This window comes from Trachypithecus francoisi, unplaced genomic scaffold, assembly GCF_009764315.1.
Source record: "Trachypithecus francoisi isolate TF-2019V2 unplaced genomic scaffold, Tfra_2.0 Lachesis_group8, whole genome shotgun sequence".
NCBI lineage: Eukaryota > Metazoa > Chordata > Mammalia > Primates > Cercopithecidae > Trachypithecus > Trachypithecus francoisi.
The window spans coordinates 42,306,619-42,325,273 of NW_022681473.1; the positions used below are offsets into that span (position 1 = coordinate 42,306,619).

The 18,655-nt window shown below is 36.7% G+C and overlaps 2 protein-coding genes across 4 annotated transcripts in view; one reads left to right on the forward strand and one right to left on the reverse strand.

Annotated features, from left to right (window-relative positions):
* GAS2 (growth arrest specific 2) overlaps nt 1-11,791 on the reverse strand; it is a 187,530-nt gene extending 175,739 nt beyond the window's left edge. For all 3 annotated transcript variants that reach the window (XM_033204651.1, XM_033204648.1, XM_033204650.1), the window contains exon 1: nt 11,366-11,791. The gene's annotated coding sequence lies outside the window, so the exon portion shown is untranslated. The remainder of the gene's footprint in view (nt 1-11,365) is intronic.
* Nucleotides 11,792-13,260: 1,469 nt separating this feature from the next.
* Nucleotides 13,261-16,997, forward strand: FANCF (FA complementation group F). The gene has a single exon (XM_033204652.1). The coding sequence runs from the start codon at nt 14,225-14,227 to the stop codon at nt 15,344-15,346; it is 1,122 nt and encodes a 373-aa protein (XP_033060543.1). The 5' UTR covers nt 13,261-14,224; the 3' UTR covers nt 15,347-16,997.
* Nucleotides 16,998-18,655: the final 1,658 nt, after the last annotated feature.

Below are 18,655 nucleotides of genomic sequence, written 5' to 3' on the forward strand. Positions count from 1 at the left end.
GTATGGCATTTATAGTTTGATCAGGGAATAGTTATAATATCACAGGATGCAAGACTGAAAACCTAATCACCAGATTTTACATGCATAAAGTCTTCTATCCATTACAATTCATTTGGCGATTTTCCCCTTTTGTAAGGGAAATCAATGAAATGAAGAAATCATGATTTTACAAGTAAATACCACTAAGATCTATGTCTCAGTCCACTTTCTGCTGCTATAACAGAATACCACAGACTGGTAATTTCGAAAGAAAGGATGTTTATTTGGCTCATGGTCCTGGAGGCTGGGGAGTCCAAGGTGAGGACCTTCTTGCTGCTTCAAAACATGGCAGAAGGCAACACATGGTGAAAGACGGCAAGAGAGAGAGGAAATTGATCTATACTTACTTTTATCTGAAACCTACTCGTGGGCTAACTAACCATTTACTTAATATCATATGAGGACAAAGCCCACGTGACTTAATCACCTGTTAACAGCCTTCCATTCCAATACTATTATATTGGCAATTAAATTTCACATGAGTTTTGGAGACGACATTCAAACTACAGCAATATGGAAAGCTTTTTTCCAGAAAGATAGTTTGCAATACCACAAACATGGCAGATATGTTTGCAAAGTTTCTATTAGAAATCTCGATAAAAAAATTGCTCCAGCTTGCTCTTTATAGTTGCTACCAAAGCACATAGAAAGACCTAACCTTATCCCTGACTTGACTGAGATAGTGGAGTGGAGTTGGTATCAGTATAATCACCACCCATAATATTTACCCTCAGAGTGATTGCCAACACATCCAAAAATTTCCCAAAAAGTTGATTTCTGAATGAGGAAAAAACCCTCTATGACTGCCTTGTTTGAAGATGTGGAGTCCAATTGTATTTGTTCATATAAAGAAATATTATTTCATCAAGCAGAAAGATGCAATTGGTGTGCATGTCATTGAATATAATATTGTTCAGAGTAGAAACATCAGAATAACTTGTTTTCATTGGTCTATCAGTTGCATAGTGTCCTATAATTTCTTGCATATCTTAAAATAGTAACAAACCAGGTGCGGTGGCTCATGCCTGTAATTCCAGCACTTTGAGAAGCCGAGGCAGGAGGATATTTGAGGTCAGGAGTTCCAGACCAACCTGGCCAACATGGTAAAACCCTGTCTCCACTAAAAATACAAAAATTAGCCAGGTGTGGTGCCAGGTACCTGTAATCCTAGCTACTTGGGAGGCTGAGGCAGCAGAATCGCTTGAACTGGGGAGACAAAGGCTGCAATGAGCCGAGATCACGCCACTGCACTCCAGCCTGGGCAACACAGTGAGACTCTGTCTCAAAAAAAAAAAAAAAAGTGTAATAATAACAACAAAAATTAGATTCAATGTAGAGAATGAAATCAACTCAAGTTTTCAAGTCCTAATTTTCCATTAGACAAGATTTTTTAGAAACCTCTCAGGACCCAGAGTACATGTTGCAGCAGCAAGTTGTCTTTGATAACATTTTCTCCACCACAGACCAAAAAGATGTTAGTGGTTGCCCTTTTACATTTGGCAGTGGTGGAATAGGGAGAAGACATGGGAAGATGTATACTTTGGAAGCTTATGTAATATTAATAACGACAATAGCCAATGTTCATTGAGCATTTGTACCACACAGTATTCCAAAGGGCTTATACTTGGGTGCATTTAGATGAAAGCAACAGAAAGTAAAACTGAAACTGGAAAAAAAAAAGCATTTGGGAATATATGTAAGGTTACATAATTTTAAACATGTTTGTTTAAGGTCTGTCTTAATCCAATTTTTATTTGTGATTCTGAGATTTTCTTGGTTTGGGGAAGGAGATATCTATGGCAGCTTTGGGCTTCAGGTATATATACAAAATATATATGTAATTTATATATAAATCTATAGTTTACATATATGAATAATATATAAATATAAACTAATTTACATTTAAAAATAAATATTTATTACAAATACATGACTATAAAATATTAATATAATATTAATACAATATAAATTGTATTAATATTAATATATAGATTATATTACTATTATATAAATTATAGTAATATAATTTATTAATATAAATTACATATATAATTTTTACATAGAAAGGAAGATGTATGGTATATACATAGTTTATGCTATATATAGATGTTATATATGTCTAGTAAGTATATATAAATGTATAACATTATTTTAAATAAAAATTATATTACCTAATATAAATATAATAATATACAATATTATATTAGTAATAAAATATATTATGTATATTAATAATATAAATGATTTAAGTAATACATTGTTATATATATCAATAATACATTTAACTATATTAATATTTATATTAATATAATATAAATCATTATATTAATATTTATATTAATATAATATAATCATTATATTAATATTTATATTAATATAATATAAATATTACTATTATAGTTAAATGTATTATTGATATATATATCTACAATATATTTATATATTATATATAAAATATATTTATATGCAATATATATTATTAATACATACAATATATTTATATATTATATATTTTAATTATATAATAATATAATTATATTAATAACAATGTAATTATCTGTATCAATATTAATAAATATAAACAATAATATAGTTAAATGTATTATTGATATATATTATCTACAATATATTTATATTATTTATATTAATATAAATAACATATATTATTAATATTAATATAAATAACATATAATTATTAATATAAATATATTGTATATTATTATTTTTATATAATTATATAAAATATATTTATATGCAATATATATTATTAATACATACAATATATTTATATATTATATATTTTAATTATATATAATATAATTATATTAATAACAATGTAATTATCTGTATCAATATTAATAAATATAAACAATAATATAGTTAAATGTATTATTGATATATATTATCTACAATATATTTATATTATTTATATTAATATAAATAACATATATTATTAATATTAATATAAATAACATATAATTATTAATATAAATATATTGTATATTATTATTTTTATATAATTATATAAAATATATTTCATATATTAAATATATTTATATATTATATATAAAAATATATAAATGTTAATATAATTATATTGATATGTAATATAATAGATAAAATTAATTTAATTATATTCATGTACTAATATATAACTTATTATATAATATTTATATAATTATTAATTATTAACTGCATAATAAAACATAATATATTAATATTATATCAATATCATAATATAAATATTTATATATCAATATATTAATATAATATAAATATTACTATTATAGTTAAATGTATTATTGATATAATATATATTAATATTAACAACATGTTATTTATATTAATATAATATTGTATATTGTTATATTTAAATAATATAAATAGGTAACAAATTTTTATATAACATGTTCATATATACTTACTAGACATATATACCATTTATATATAACTATGTATATAACACATGTATCTTCCTCTTTATGTAAAGAGGAAGAGAGAAAGTATCTAGTATGTTTGATATTAAGCCTGTATACTCTAACATTCTCTTACGGCTAACTTAAAATTAATTAATGTTCATCTACTGACACTGAAGAAAGTAATAAAAGTTTTCACTAGATCCTCTAGGCCTAATTGATTAAAATTAATTCATATGGATATTTCTGAACAAATTTCTGACATTAGAGAATGTTATACATTGATTGGCTTAAGGCTAGGTTCCTGAATTAATTACTGAATTAGAAGGGGATTGAATTAACATGATTGGCTCAAAATGATCAAATCCCCCATTGAGCTGAGCTGTGGTCAGTATCCCAAATTGCACAGCTGTTATGCAATGTGGGTGGGTAAGTGGTAGAATTCATATTAAAAGACAGCCACAATTTTATATTTGTGGCATTTTATATTTGTTACCCCATTTAATCCTTACCAGGGCCCGTGAGGTAGGTTGTTTGTGAAAGCATCTTCTCCTGATCCTTAGTTGTTTGTGTTGCCTAACTCCTATCGTTTGAATGACATCTTAATTTAATACAATCTCCTGTTTTTCCAGAATAGTGGATTGGAGGCATTGTTAGCATGTCTCTCCCACTGAGAAAGACAAAATACTGTGTAGAGATTCATGCTGTGAACTTTTCTCCAAGAAGCAACACAGGAATTTAACAGAAAAACTGAAAAAACAAAAAACAAGCAAACAAAAACATAGACGCTTTGAAAGAAGCAGTGGGCAGCAACCTACACCCTAAGCCAGGCGGAAAACTGAGTCCCCAGAGTGTGAGTGGGGAGGGATTGCCTCCATGGTAAATCCATAAGTCAGGCAGAAAACTGTGAGTCCCCAGAATGTGAGTGGTGAGACTGCCTCCATGATATATACTCCCATTGGGGAACCTGCCCCAGGCCATGGAGGAAGGCCTTAACCCTATCTAACACTGGAGCTGATTTAGTGAGTGGTGAGGAGTATATGAGAAGGAGCAGCATTAGGACATGCTTTGCATGCACTCCCAGACTCCAGTGGGGACGGAGGAAAGCCACTCCAAATCCTACCTCACAGGGGACCTCAGAAGTAAGCCAGCTAACTCAGGCAGCAGTCACCGGTTGAAAGAAGCTCCCAGTGGAGTTTCACAATATAATCTTGAACAGGGATGAACCACTTTGGTGAGAACTGAGACAAGTGGGAAGTACTACAAGCCACAGGTGCAGGACCTGGGCACTCCAGCTCTGCAGGCAGACAGGGAGGGGTGTGGTCTGAAAGCCAGCATTCCTGTCTTGGTAGGGAAGGCTTATGGCCTGGGGCAGTTTTGAGTGCTGAGCACAGGCTATCTGGAACTCAGTTAGCTGCTGCAAGTGAAACACTGCAGGTGTGAGATGTGCCTTGACAAGTGCGTAGGGGCCAGGCGAGGCTTACTGCTATCGACTACCCACTGCTCACCATACGGATTCTTCTGCACAACAAAGGCAGCTGTGCTCCTCCCTGGAATGTTCCCTCAGAGGCCACAGAACTGCCCTTTGATCTCCACTAGAGCTGCTGCTTATGCTGGCATGTGGGAGGCCAGAGTGTGGGACCTGATGATCCAACCACCACCTGGCTTTGCACCTCCATCTACCCTAGTATCCTAACACAAAGGGCAGGGACTTTGGGGAGTCCCATGACCCTGCCCATTGCCTGAGACACCACAGTACCTACCCTGGGTAACATAAGATAAGCACAAATCCCATCACAATCACTGCAGCTGACACTCTTTTGCAAGCACCGCCTCCTGGCTGGAGGCCAACTGACACAGTCCATTACAGCATCTGTTGGCACAAAAACACAGCTCCCCTGAAGGAGAAAACTTTTGGATGACCTCAGTTAGTACCACTGCCTGCATTACTCTGGGTAACCAGGAGGTCTTTAGTCTATTCATGTGACCAGTATATTACTACTACAGCTGGCATTTGAGAATAGCAATGCATTAAGGCTATTTATAACCAAGAAAATCTCAGAGTCTACATCACTCCCCTGCCACCCCCATCAGAACTTCTGCTGGTATCCACTACTGGGAGATTAGAGAACAGGTCCTATCACTGGATCCCTTCCAGACATTCCCCAGCACCATCCTGGAAAATGGCAGCCCCACTGGGTGGCTAGAACCAGAAGAGAAGCAGCAGGATTGACAGTAGTTTGGCCCTCAGGGATCCCTCCTCCCAGGGGAAGTGGGAATATACCACATCAAGGGAGCACCCAGTGAGACCAAAGAATCCAGACTGCAGGCCTTTAGTCCCAAATTGTCCATTTGTGGGAAGTTTATTTCAGCAAAGGCACAGGTACAGTGCAGGGCTCAGTGGAGAAAGTTTGTGCCTCTACTCCAATCATCAGGTAGCCCTGGTGCTCATGAAGCATCCCGGGGAAGAAGACTTTTTCTTCCGGATATGGTTTGGTTATGTCCCCACCCAAATCTTATCTTGAATCGTAGTTCCCATAATTTCCACATATTATGGGAGGAACCCAGTGGGAGATAACTGAATCATGGGAGCAGTTTCCCCCATCCTGTTCTCATGGTAGTGACTAAGTATCACAAAAGCTAATGGTTTTATAAGGGGAAACCCCTTTCACTTGGCTCTCACTCTCTCTTTGCTAGCCATTGTGTAAGACGTCCCTTTGCTCTTCCTTCATCTTCCGCCATGAATGTGAGGCCTCCCCAGTCATGTGGAATTGTGAATCAATTAAACCTCTTTTCTTTATAAATTGCCCAGTCATGGGTATGTCTTCATTAGCAGTTTGAAAACAGACTAATGCACTTCCTCTTGCCCATCACTGCAAACATAGCTGTGGCTTCTCCCACAGGAGCTTGGCATGGGTGCACGTGTAGAGAGGCTTCCTGGAACACTTCCGGGTGACTGCATCCCCACAGGAGGAGTGTCCTCCAGGTTCAGACTTACATGAGGGATAGAGTCATAGTCTTTCTACATGTAACATCACCATTCCTGCAGAAGAAAAGGGATGCCTGTGTTATCTGAATAGCTGGAACACTGGATCAGGAGTGTGACTGGGAGTTGGATCACTTTCCTGCTGGCCTGACTGGGGAACTACAGTGGCTCCTCCCTTCACCATGAAAAGACCTTAGTGCATTTCACTGAAAGCTTCTCCAGCTGCCTCTGTCAAGGTTAGGACGTCTGCCCATCACTGGATAATGCATTACACCCCTGCTTTAGCTGCAGCCTGTTTTTACCCATGAATACCTCCTACTTGCCTGAAGCCTGAACTGTTCATCCCAGTGAATAAAATACTGAGAAAATAAATAAATTAATGAATGAATTAATGTACACCACTCGGGAACAAAATAAGCTTCATGACATCTTTGTCATTCTGGCACCATAGGAGACAGTGAACCTGCTCACACACTGAGCACATTGCTACTATAACCAGTATCTGAGAAGGCCATCACACCAAGGAGTTCATACAGATTTTTCACACAGATTCTTCATCACTGAAAACACCAAGAGCTGAAATAAACTATAAACATTAAAGTCACATCCTCAGGAGGGAAAAATAGAAATTGAAAAACCACATTTGAATAAAAAACAAATTCAAGAAATAATTAGAAGAAATGGTCTACCCAAATGAGAAGAAATCAGAAAAATAATTCTAGCAATATGTAAAAACATGATTCTATAATACCACAAAGATTCTACTAACTCTCCCGCAATGGATCCAAACCAAGATGAAATCTTTAAAATACCAGATAAAAAGTTCAAGAGGTTGATTATTAAGTTCCTCAAGGAAATGCAAGAAAAAGATGAAGGACAATACAATAAAATTTAAAAGAAAGGTTATGAATGAAAGATTTCCTAAACAGATTGATATTTTAAAGAAAAAAAAAATCAGAACTCTGGAAACAAAAGACACATTTAGGGAATTACAAAATGCAGGGAAAAGTTTTAACATTAGACTAGACCATGTGAAATAAAGAATTCCAGAACTTGAAGACAAGGTTTTTGAATTAACCCAATCACACAAAAGTAAAAAGAAAGAATTAAAAGAAATGAATAAGATCTCTAAGAAACATGGGATTATGTAAAAGCGTCAACCTAAGAATCATTGACGTTCCTGAGGGGGAAGAAAAAGCAAAAAGTTTGGAAAACTTACTTATTTGAAGGAATAATTAAGGAAAACGTCCCTAGCTTTGCCAGAGATTTAGATATCTAAATACAAAAAGCTCAAAGAACTCCCGGGAAATGCACTGCAAAAAGGCCAACATCAAGACCTAAAGTCATCAGAATATCTAAAGTCAATGTGAAAAAAAAAATTCCGAGAGCAGTGTGAAAAAAGCATCAGGTAACCTATAAAGTAAAACCTTTTAGACTAACAACCAACTTCTCAGCAGAAGCCTTATTAAGCCAGAAAGGGCTATGGTCCTATTTTAGCCACCTTAAGCAGAATAACTATCAGCCAACAATTTTGTAACCAGTAAAGCTAAGTTTCATAAATGAAGGAAAAATAAACTGTTTCTCAGACAAGAAAATGCTAAGGGAATTTGTCACTGTCTGACTATTAGCTAGTTTAACCAAGAAAAGAAGAGAGAAGATCCAAATAAGCTAAATTAGAAATGAAAATGGAGATGTTACAACCAACCCCAAAGAAATACAAAATATCTTTCAAGACTACCAAGAACACCTCTTTGCAAACAAACTAGAAAATCTAGAGAAAATGAATACATTTCTGGAAACACACAACCCTCCTAGCTTGAATCATGAAGACATAAAAATACTGAATAAGCCAATCACAAGCAGTGAGATTGAATCAGTAATACAAAATTTGTCACACACACACACACACACACACACACAAAGTCCAGGGCCAGATGGATTCACAGCCAAATTTTACCAGACATTCAAAGAATTGGTAACAATCCTACTGAAACTATTGCAAAAGATTGAGAAAGAGGGAATCCTCCCTATTTCATATGAAGACAGTATCACCCTGAAACCAAAGCCAGGAAAAGACATAACAAAAAGGAAAATTACAGACCAATATCTCTGATGAACATAGATGCAAAAATATTCAACAAAATACTAGCAAACTGAATCCAACAGCACATCAAAAAGATAATTCATCATGATCAAGTGGTATTCATCCCAGGGATGAATCAATGGCTCAACATATGTAAGTTAAAAAATGTGGTTCGTCACAGAAACAGAATTAAAATAATAGCAACATGATTATCTCAATAAATGCAGATAAAGCAATCATTAAAATCCAGCATCCCTTTATGACATAAATCTCAACAAACTAGGCATAGAAGAAACACACCTCAAAATAATAAAAGACATATATAACAAACCCACAGCCAACATTCATATTGAAGCATTCCCCCTAAGAATTGGAACGAGACAAAGATGTCCACTTTCATCACTTCTAATCAACACAGCATTGGAAGTCCCAGTCAGAGCACTCAATCAAGAGAAATAATAAATAAAAGCACCCACATTGGAAAAAAAGGAGTCAACTATCTCGGTTTGCTGATGATGTGATAATATACCTAGGAAACCCCTAAGACTTCTCCAAAAGACTCTTAGATTTGATAAATGAATTTAGTAAAGTCTCAGGTTACCAAAGCAACGTACACTGCTTTACACCAATAGTGTCCAAGCTGAGAATAAAATCAAGAACTCAATCCCTTTTACAGTAGCTGCAGAAAAATAAAACACCTAGGAATTTACTTAACAAAGGAGAGGAAAGATCTCTACAAGGAGAACTACAAAACACTGCCGAAAGATACCACAGATGACACAAAAAAATGGAAATACACCTCATGCTCATGGCCTGGAAGAATCAATATTATGATAATGACCATACTGCCTAAAGCCATACACAGATTCAATGCAATTCCTATCAAAATACTAACATTATCTTTCACAGAATTAGAAAAAGTAATCATAAAATTCATATGGAACCAAAAACCAGCCTGAAAAGCCAAAGCAATCCTAAGCAAAAAGAACAAATTCAGAGGCATCACATTACTCGACGTCAAATTCTACAAGGCTGTAGTAAGCAAAGCAGCATGACACTGGTATAAAAGTAGATATATAGACCAATGGAAAAGAATAGAGAACTCAGAAATAAAGCCAAATACTTACAGCCAGCTGATCTTCGACAAAGCATACAAAAACATAAATTGGGAAAAGGACACCTTATTTAATAAACGGTGTGGGGAAAAGTGGATAGCCCTATGTAGAAGAATGAAACTGGATCCCTATATCTCATCATTTAAGAAAAATCAACTGAAGATATATTAAAGACATAAATTTAAGAGCTGAAACCACAAAAATTCTAGAAGAAAACTTAGGAAAAACTCTTCTGGACACTGACCGAGGCAAAGACTCATGACTAAGACCCCAAAAGCAAATGCAACAAAAACAAAAATAAATAAGTGGGATCTAATTAAACTAAAAAGCTTCTGCACAGTGAATGAAATAGTCATCAGAGCAAACAGACAACTCACAGAATGGGAGAAAATATTTGCAAAATATACATCAGATAAAGGACAAATATCTAGAATCTATAAGGAACTCAAACAAATCAGCAAGAAAAAAAAATCCCATTAAGAAGTGAGCAAATGACATGAATACACATTTCTCAAGAGATGACACAGAAATGGCCAACAAATGTATGAAAAAGGACCCAACTTCACTAATTATCAGGGAAATGCAAATTAAAACCACAATGGGATACCACCTTACTCCAGCCAGAATGGTCATTATTTAAAAGTCAAAGAACAATAGATGTTGTCATGGATGTGGTGAAAACGGAATGCTTATACACTGTTGGTAGCAATGCAAACCAGTACAATCTCTATGGAAAAGGATACTACCTTACTCTAGCCAGAATGGTCATTATTAAAAAGTCGAAAAATAGATGTTGGCATGGATGTGGTGAAAAGGGAATGCTTATACACTGTTTGTGGGAATGCAAACCAGTACAACCTCTATGGAAAACAGTATGGAACTAAATGTAGAGCTACATTTGATCCAGCAATACCACTACTGAGTACCCCAAAGAAAAGAAGTCATTATATCAGAAAGACATTTGCATGTATCCGATTATCACAGCACAATTCACAATTGCAAAGATACAGAACCAATATAAGGGCCCAACAACTGAAAAGTGCATAAAAAAAGTTATATTTTTATATATATATATGTACACACACATACATACATACACATACACATACCATGGAATACTATTCGGCTATAAAAAGAATGAAATAATATATTTTTCAGCCACTTGGATGGAACTGGAGGCCATTATTCTAAGTGAAGTAACTCAGGAATGGAAACCTAACACTGCATGTTCTCACTTGTAAGTGGGAGCTAAGCTATGGGTATGCAAAGGCAGAGTGGTATAATGGACACTGGAAACTTGGAAGCAGGGGAGGTGGGATGGGGTGAGGGATAAAAATCTACATGTTGGGTACAACATACACTACTCAGTTAAAGGGTACACTAAAATCTCAGGCTTCACCACAATAAAATTCCACCAAGTAACCAAAATCCACACTTGTACCCTTAAAGCTGTTGAAATAAAAATAAACAAAAAAGAAGAAAAAGAAGTCTGTTAAAGCAATGAAAAGAGGACAAAAAAATTTTATGAGCTACAATATTTGAAAACTTCACCAAAGAAGAGAAAAAATAAAAGTAAATACATAAAAATAAAATTTGCTGAAATTTGGCCTTTTTTCCCCCCAATTTACTGTATCCGAGGAATTTAGGGATCAAAACCAAAAGGAGGGAGATTATTCCTGGTATTCATGGCACACAGTACACACATTTGTGTTCTCATATATTTTACCTTGTATTATTTCTCTCACTTGGATTTTCTTCTGTCCCGTGATTGTTCAAATACTTTGAGGCCTAAATCAAGTATCAGTCCTCTGTAGTCTTCCGAGAATTCTCCTGTCAGTTTATATCTAGTCTCTCATAGCAACATTCTTAAAATGTTCAAAATATATAAAATCTGCTTTGCATGATAATTAAGTTTTTGTATCCCTACCCACCCTGCCTCAAGAATATAGGCTAAAATCCTAGGCTTTTCTTTCTTCTACAGGGGGGAACTTCATAGGCATTTGAGTTAATGAAAATAGACTAACCTGAAATATGTAGGAGTTTATACATTACTATGCTCAAGGAAGAATTTAAAATCAAGACTTAAATACATAAGTAGAAAGGTATGAAGCTAAAATTAATCTGCGTAATTCTTGCCATACACTGTCATACCCATTTTTTTTTTTTTTTGTTGAGACGGAGTCTCGCTCTGTCGCCCAGGCTGGAGTGCAGTGGCCGGATCTCAGCTCACTGCAAGCTCCGCCTCCCGGGTTGACGCCATTCTCTCGCCTCAGCCTCCCGAGTAGCTGGGACTACAGGCGCCCGCCATCTCGCCCGGCTAATTTTTTGTACCCATTTTGAATCAAAGTTTTTTTGGATTTTTGTATCTCCTTAAATAGGCCTGGTTCTTTCAACTCAGATACCTGCAAAAAAAAAAATTAAGGATTCCTGTAGCCTTGAAGGCTCCTCTCAACATTCAGCTTTGAATTTTCAACTAAAAAGTCAGTTTCTTTTCTTTTTTTTTCCCCTCCCCCCTCCTTTTTCTTTTTTTTTTTTTTTTGAGAGGGAGTCTTGCTCTGTCGCCCAGGCTGGAGTGCAGTGGCCCGATCTCAGATCTCGGCTCACCGTAACCTCCACCTCCTGGGTTCAAACTATTCTGCCTCAGCCTTCCGATTTGCTAGGATCACAAGTGTGCACCGCCATGCCCAGCTAATTTTTTTTTTTTTCCAGTAAAGACAAGAGTTTTGCCATGCTGGCCAGGCTGGTCTCGAACTCCTGACCTCAGGTGATCCACCCGCCTCGGCTTGGCTCTCCAAAGTGCTGGGATTACAGGCGTAAGCCACTGTCCCCGGCCTGAAAAGTCAGTAATTAAAGAGACCTTCCTATCACCTACGACTTGGTGACCCTACTCAATTTCATCCTCCTATCACATTTGAGGTTATTCATTTAATGTCTCTCTTAAATGATACAACATGAACTTTTCCACTCATGCTAGGACTGCATTTATTTAACTACTAAATCTGTAGCACCTCATACTATATATAGTAATAGGTGTTCAATATAAGAATAAATAAATGACTTAGTGATGCCTGTACATTTGCTAAAGGCAGGCTGCACATTTGGTTCCAAGTTTCTAGTAGCCAAGAAAAATAATTTTAAGATTCATAGTACCCTTAGGATAAAATAAAACAACGATTTCAGGACCAAATATGAGTTTGAGATAAAATAAAAATCCAGTAATAGCCGAGCGCGGTGGCACACGCCTGGAATCCCAGCACTTTGGGAGGCCGAGGCGGGAGGATCACTTGAGGTCAGGAGTTCGAGACCAGCCTGGCCAACAAGGTGAAATCCCGTTTTTACTAAAAATACAAAAATTGGCCACACCTGGGCGACAGAATGAGACTCCGTTTCAAAATAAATAAATGCATAAATCTGAATTAACAGCATGCACATGACTGCTTTACTTTCTAAAAGTGAAGGAATGCTTATTTTAATAAATGAAAAATGACTTTTCCTGAGATCCGGCCAGTGCACTCCAGCTTGGGCGACAGAGCGAGACTCCGTCTCAAATAAATAAATAAATAAATAAATAAATAAATAAAAATGACTTTTCCCCTCTTTTAAATTTCTCTTCCCCTTTTTGTTAAAGTACAAAACAAAACACCTTCCCCCCACTTCTTCGAACAGTTTTGGCTGTGTTTTTAGGACTAGAAAGAAATTCAGCTCAAACGAATTACTATATTATCAACTTTAGTAAGAATTGTGCATTTAGTACACAACGCAACTCCTAGGAGTTGACAAATGTTTGTTAAGTGCATCAGTGAGCGACATAGGACCTTCTCCTCCCTACTCTCTTCTCACAGTTTTTATTTAATCAAACATTTATTATTGTTCGATGCTTAAATGCCATTTCCTTCAGCTATTTGTGTGAGAGAAGAGTCAATTAAGCTATTTTGTCCCAAAAATTACGAAAACGAAAATTGTACAATTGTGAAGTAAAATTTTGTTCCTTTGCAAATTTTAATAAATTATTAAAGTTTTTTTTTGTTTCAAATAATCAGGGCTTCAGTTCTAATAACGAAAGGATAATGTGAAGGCCTAGAATTTAGCATAGTGCCTGGCATTAATAGGACGTCAGTACATTTTTAGTACATGTTTCTCAAATAGATCTTAAAATTTAATTGAGGAGCGTTTCCTCACGTCACGGTATGTCTCTGGCGTTACTTAATTTTGAAAAACCTCGACACAGATTCTAGTTTTAGGCAAAGCTCAGAAAAGTTCTACTTAAGGACATTTCCATAGCAAAAGGAAGCGCGGAGACGTTCATGACTGGCATCATCTCGCATATGGGCTCCGGAAATTCTCGGTAGGATGCCCTACATCTGCTCTCCCTTCACTAAGAAGAACCTCTTTGTGTGGTGAAAGTAAAAGTATTAAGGCTTTTAAGTTGCCCAGTCAAGGAACACGGATAAAGACGCCAGGAGATTGACATGCATTTCGACCAATAGCATTGCAGAAAGGCGTATCATTTCACGGATGTCCCAATCAGTACACAGAGAGTCGCCGTCTCCAAGGTGAAAGCGGAAGTAGGGCCTTCGCGCACTTCATGGAATCCCTCCTGCAGCACTTGGATCGCTTTTCCGAGCTTCTGGTGGTCTCACGCACTACCCACGTCCGCACCTGGGACCCCGTCACTGTGCGCCGGGCCCTGCAGTGGGCGCGCTACCTGCGCCACATCTATCGGCGCTTTGGTCGGCACGGCCCCATTCGCACGACTCTGGATCGGCGGCTGCACAACCGGTGGCGGCAAGAGGGCGGCTTTGGGCGGGGTCCAGTTCCGGGATTGGCAAACTTCCAGGCCCTCGGTCACTGTGATGTCCTGCTCTCTCTGCGCCTGCTGGAGAACCAGGCCCTCGGGGATGCAGCTCGTCACTACCTGGTGCAGCAACTCTTTCCGGGCCCTGGCGTCCCGGACGCTGATGAGACGCTCCAAGAGAGCCTGGCCCGCCTCGCCCGCTGCGGGTCCGCGGTGCACATGCTGCGCTTCAACGGCTATAGAAAAAACCTGAATCTCCAGGAGGACTCTCTGATGAAGACCCAGGCGGAGCTGCTGCTGGAGCGTCTGCAGGAGGTGGGGAAGGCCGAAGCGGAGGGTCCCGCCAGATTTCTCAGCAGCCTGTGGGAGCGTTTGCCTCAGAACAACTTCCTGAAGGTGATAGCGGTGGCGCTGTTGCAGCCGCCTTTGTCTCCCCGGCCCCAAGAAGAGTCGGAACCCAGCATCTACAAAACACCTGGAGAGGGGAGCCAAGCGCTAGTCCACTGGCTTCTGGAGAATTCAGAAGTCTTTGCTGCCTTTTGTCGCGCCCTCCCAGCCGGGCTTTTGACTTTAGTGACTAGCCGCCACCCAGCGCTGTCTCCTGTCTATCTGGGTCTGCTAACAGACTGGGGTCAGCGTTTGCACTATAACCTTCAGAAAGGCATTTGGGTTGGAACTGAGTCCCAAGATGTGCCCTGGGAGGAGTTGCACAATAGGTTTCAAAGCCTCTGTCAGGCCCCTCCACCTCTGAAAGATAAAGTTCTAACTGCCCTGGAAACCTGTAAAGCGCAGGATGGAGATTTCGAAGTACCTGGTCTTAGCATCTGGACAGACCTCTTATTAGCTCTTCGGAGTGGTGCATTTAGGAAAAGACAAGTTTTGGGTCTCAGCCCAGGCCTCAGTTCTGTATAGGCAATGCTGTGTTATTATTAATTGAATATAGAATATATAGTTTACAAAATGAAAATTACAATGTTCTCACCAAATATATGCCTTCGTGTGTCCAAAGTATAATTATTTTAGATGCTAATTTTGAATAGTTTATTAAACAATTATAAATGTGCAAAGTAACTGGCATGTGGTGTCGTGGATATGCTGGATAGAGGAAGTGATTGGAAGTACTCAAAGCCATGGAATTAGCAATAGTTTGCTTTTTAATAGAAGGCCCATTTGTAAGAATATTGAAAATGTATATACCGTTTAAAGAAAAAGCAGCTTTAAGGTGACAAACAAAATACCCTTTTTCTTTCAGTATAGTTTATTTTTCTAGGTTTTCTTTCTCTCCCTCAGTAGTGAAGAGTTTTCTTTAACCAACCAATATGTGGCAGTGTCAGGAATGTTGGTTTGAAAAGCTATTGGCCTATCTAGAGTTTGGCCTTGTTAAGCTAGTATTCTAAGTATTCTAACCAGTTAACCAGCCTCAGTATGCATTAAAATTGTATTATTAAGAACGTTTGTTTCTCATTTTCTGCAAATTCTTACTCTGAAAATGAGTCACCACATAGTATGTCCATTTAAAGCATTGACTCACAGACAAATGTTTAAAGCACAGTAAATACAAATATATGCCTTTGGATATTAAATTAATGCTTGATGATGAAAGAATCAAAACAAACTTTTTTTTTCTTTTGTTTGAGACGGAGTCTTGCCCTGTCGCCCAGGCTGGAGTGCAGTGCTGCGATCACTGCTCACTGCAACCTCCGCCTCCCAGGTTAAAGCAATTCTGACTCAGCCTCCCAAGTAGTTGGGATTACAGGCCCACGCCACCATGCCCGGCTAATTTTTTGTAATTTTAGTAGAGACGGGGTTTCACCATGCTAGCCAGGCTGGTCTCAGACTCCTGACCTGGTGATCCGCCCGCCTCAGCCTTCCAAAGTGCTGAGATTACGGGTGTGAGCCACTGCGCCCAGCCAAAAGAAACGTTTTAAGTAGAAGATCCAGGTTTTAGTACAACTTCTGCCGTTAACTAGATTAATAAATCACAAACTTGGGACCACGGTTGCCTTATATGTAAATGAAGTGTTTAGACTAAAATAGTTAAATGTCATTTTTCCCTTGGTGGCTGCCCTATGGAAACAGTTTAGAATATTTGTTTTGCATGTAGGAACCTAGTTGTATTAGTTTACCTGGGTGTTCCATAGCTGATAGTGATTTCCAATAACCAAACTTAAGGGCAATTTATTCATTTTTACTAGGGAAGTAGAACTTTACAGTAATCAAGATATTTTTGTCCATATCCAGGTTAGCTGGTAACAGGATTTTTTTGGAGGTAAAAAAATGGTATTTAGAAAGTTAATTTCTAATTCCAGAATAGAATAAAAACAGTAAGAGCTGTGTAATCTTGTGGAAAAAGAGTTGTATAATCTTGTAGAATTTCTCATTCTGTGGTACAACCCAGAGGTAAACTATTATTCCAGTAGTAAATACACTTTTCTAGATAATCTTGAGTGAAAACCAGTAATTTCTTTTTCCCTGTGGTCAGATTCCTTTTTCTAATCCATGAAGGCCATCTTGTAGATTACATTTGTCGTTAATGCAAGAATAAAGACAATTCCTCCTGTCAGTTACATGAAATTATTTTTTTTAAAGAAACAACCCAGTGAAGAGTTCTACCATAGCAAGGCCTAATATTAGCTTTAGCTTTAGAAAATAAGTTTGTGAACTTACTTCCCTATATTTGCAGCGGTATCTCACACTATGATTTACAATGAAATTATAAAGATTGACAATAGACTTAAATAATATTTTAAAATCTATTTTATACTTACCATTTATTATTCTGTTATTTTAGCCTCCATATGCACATTACATACATAATCTTATTTAATCTTCACACCAAAACTGTATTCTTATGAATATAAGCTAAAAGATTAAGTAAAATGCCCAAGGGTATAAACAAAAGCAACATGAAAGTGGAAACTGTATCTGTTATTTATTTTGTTTCCAGGAGCCTAGCATAGTGTTCAGTGTATGGTAGATACTTCTAGTGTTTGAATAAATGAAACCAGCATTAGAGCTTTATATACTTTCTCTTAAAGACTTGAAAAGATTAAGAATCTCTGCATACACTGAGAGAAAAATGAGAGGAAGACTATAAAAATAGAATATTTGATAACTTCTTTATAACATTTAGAAATATTTATTTTGTGTTTTTTTCCCTATGTCCTATCAAATGAGGGAGCACTATTGAAATCTCCCGTTGTAACACTCTTTCAGGAAATTTTATCAATTATCATCTTATGTATTTTGACCAATTTTATGACATGAAAACAAATATACAGTTGTTATATCATCTTAATGAATTGAACCTTTTATTTGTAGTGACTGCTTTTCTGCTTTAAAGTCTATTTTTGTCTATTGTCATTGTCATATATTAACTCTATATGATTGGACTTTTCCCTGCTATCCTATTTTGTGCTTTCCGCTTCCTTTGATGTCTCTGTTTCATTTCTCTCTCAGTTCTTTAATTGACTAAATATGTGTTTGCCTTCTTATTTCATGATCTTTTCCCCTGTACCAGTTAGGATGTTATATTCTATACCCATGCTTTTACTCTCAAAACTTATCATATTTAACTTAAAAATATCTAATATTAATATCTAAACCCTCCTTCTTAATGATACAATGGACCTTAGGAAACTTTAACAGTGATCTCTTATCTCTAAACTCTCAAGTTATTATCCAGTGTTTTCGTTTAACAACTTTGTTTCCCATGATTGTACCTCAAATTCACTTGGAGAAGGTCTCTTGGTGGTAAACTTACTCAGTTTTTATTTACAAAGATCATTCCTTGTTGATGTTGTTGGAAGGTAATTTTGCTGTGTTCCTGATTTGAGGTTAGCGTGTTAAAGATATTAACTCTTTTCTGGTTTCCATTGTTGATATTAAGAAAGCTATTCGTCTACTTGTGGTTCTTTTGTAAGTGATTTCTTCTTTCTGGTTTATTTTAAAGTGGTCCCGGTTTCAGTGTCTATAGTCACTTCAGAATATCTAATTGTAAATTTCTATTTTTCTTGCTTGTTTTATGTTGTGTTTCATTTATGTGTGGATGTGCGTTTTTCTTCATTCTGAAAAATTTCCAGCCATTTTTTCCCCAATATTTCCTTTCTTCCATTTTTTAAAATCATTCCTGTCACTTTGATCAGGCCTATAGTAGATCTTCTCACACTACTCAAATGATGTAACCTCTCTGTTCCAGTTTCTATCTCCATATCATTCTAT

Excerpts from the sequence above, each read along its gene's own strand:
- FANCF (XM_033204652.1), top strand. The coding sequence starts at position 14,225 with ATGGAATCCCTCCTGCAGCACTTGGATCGCTTTTCCGAGCTTCTGGTG.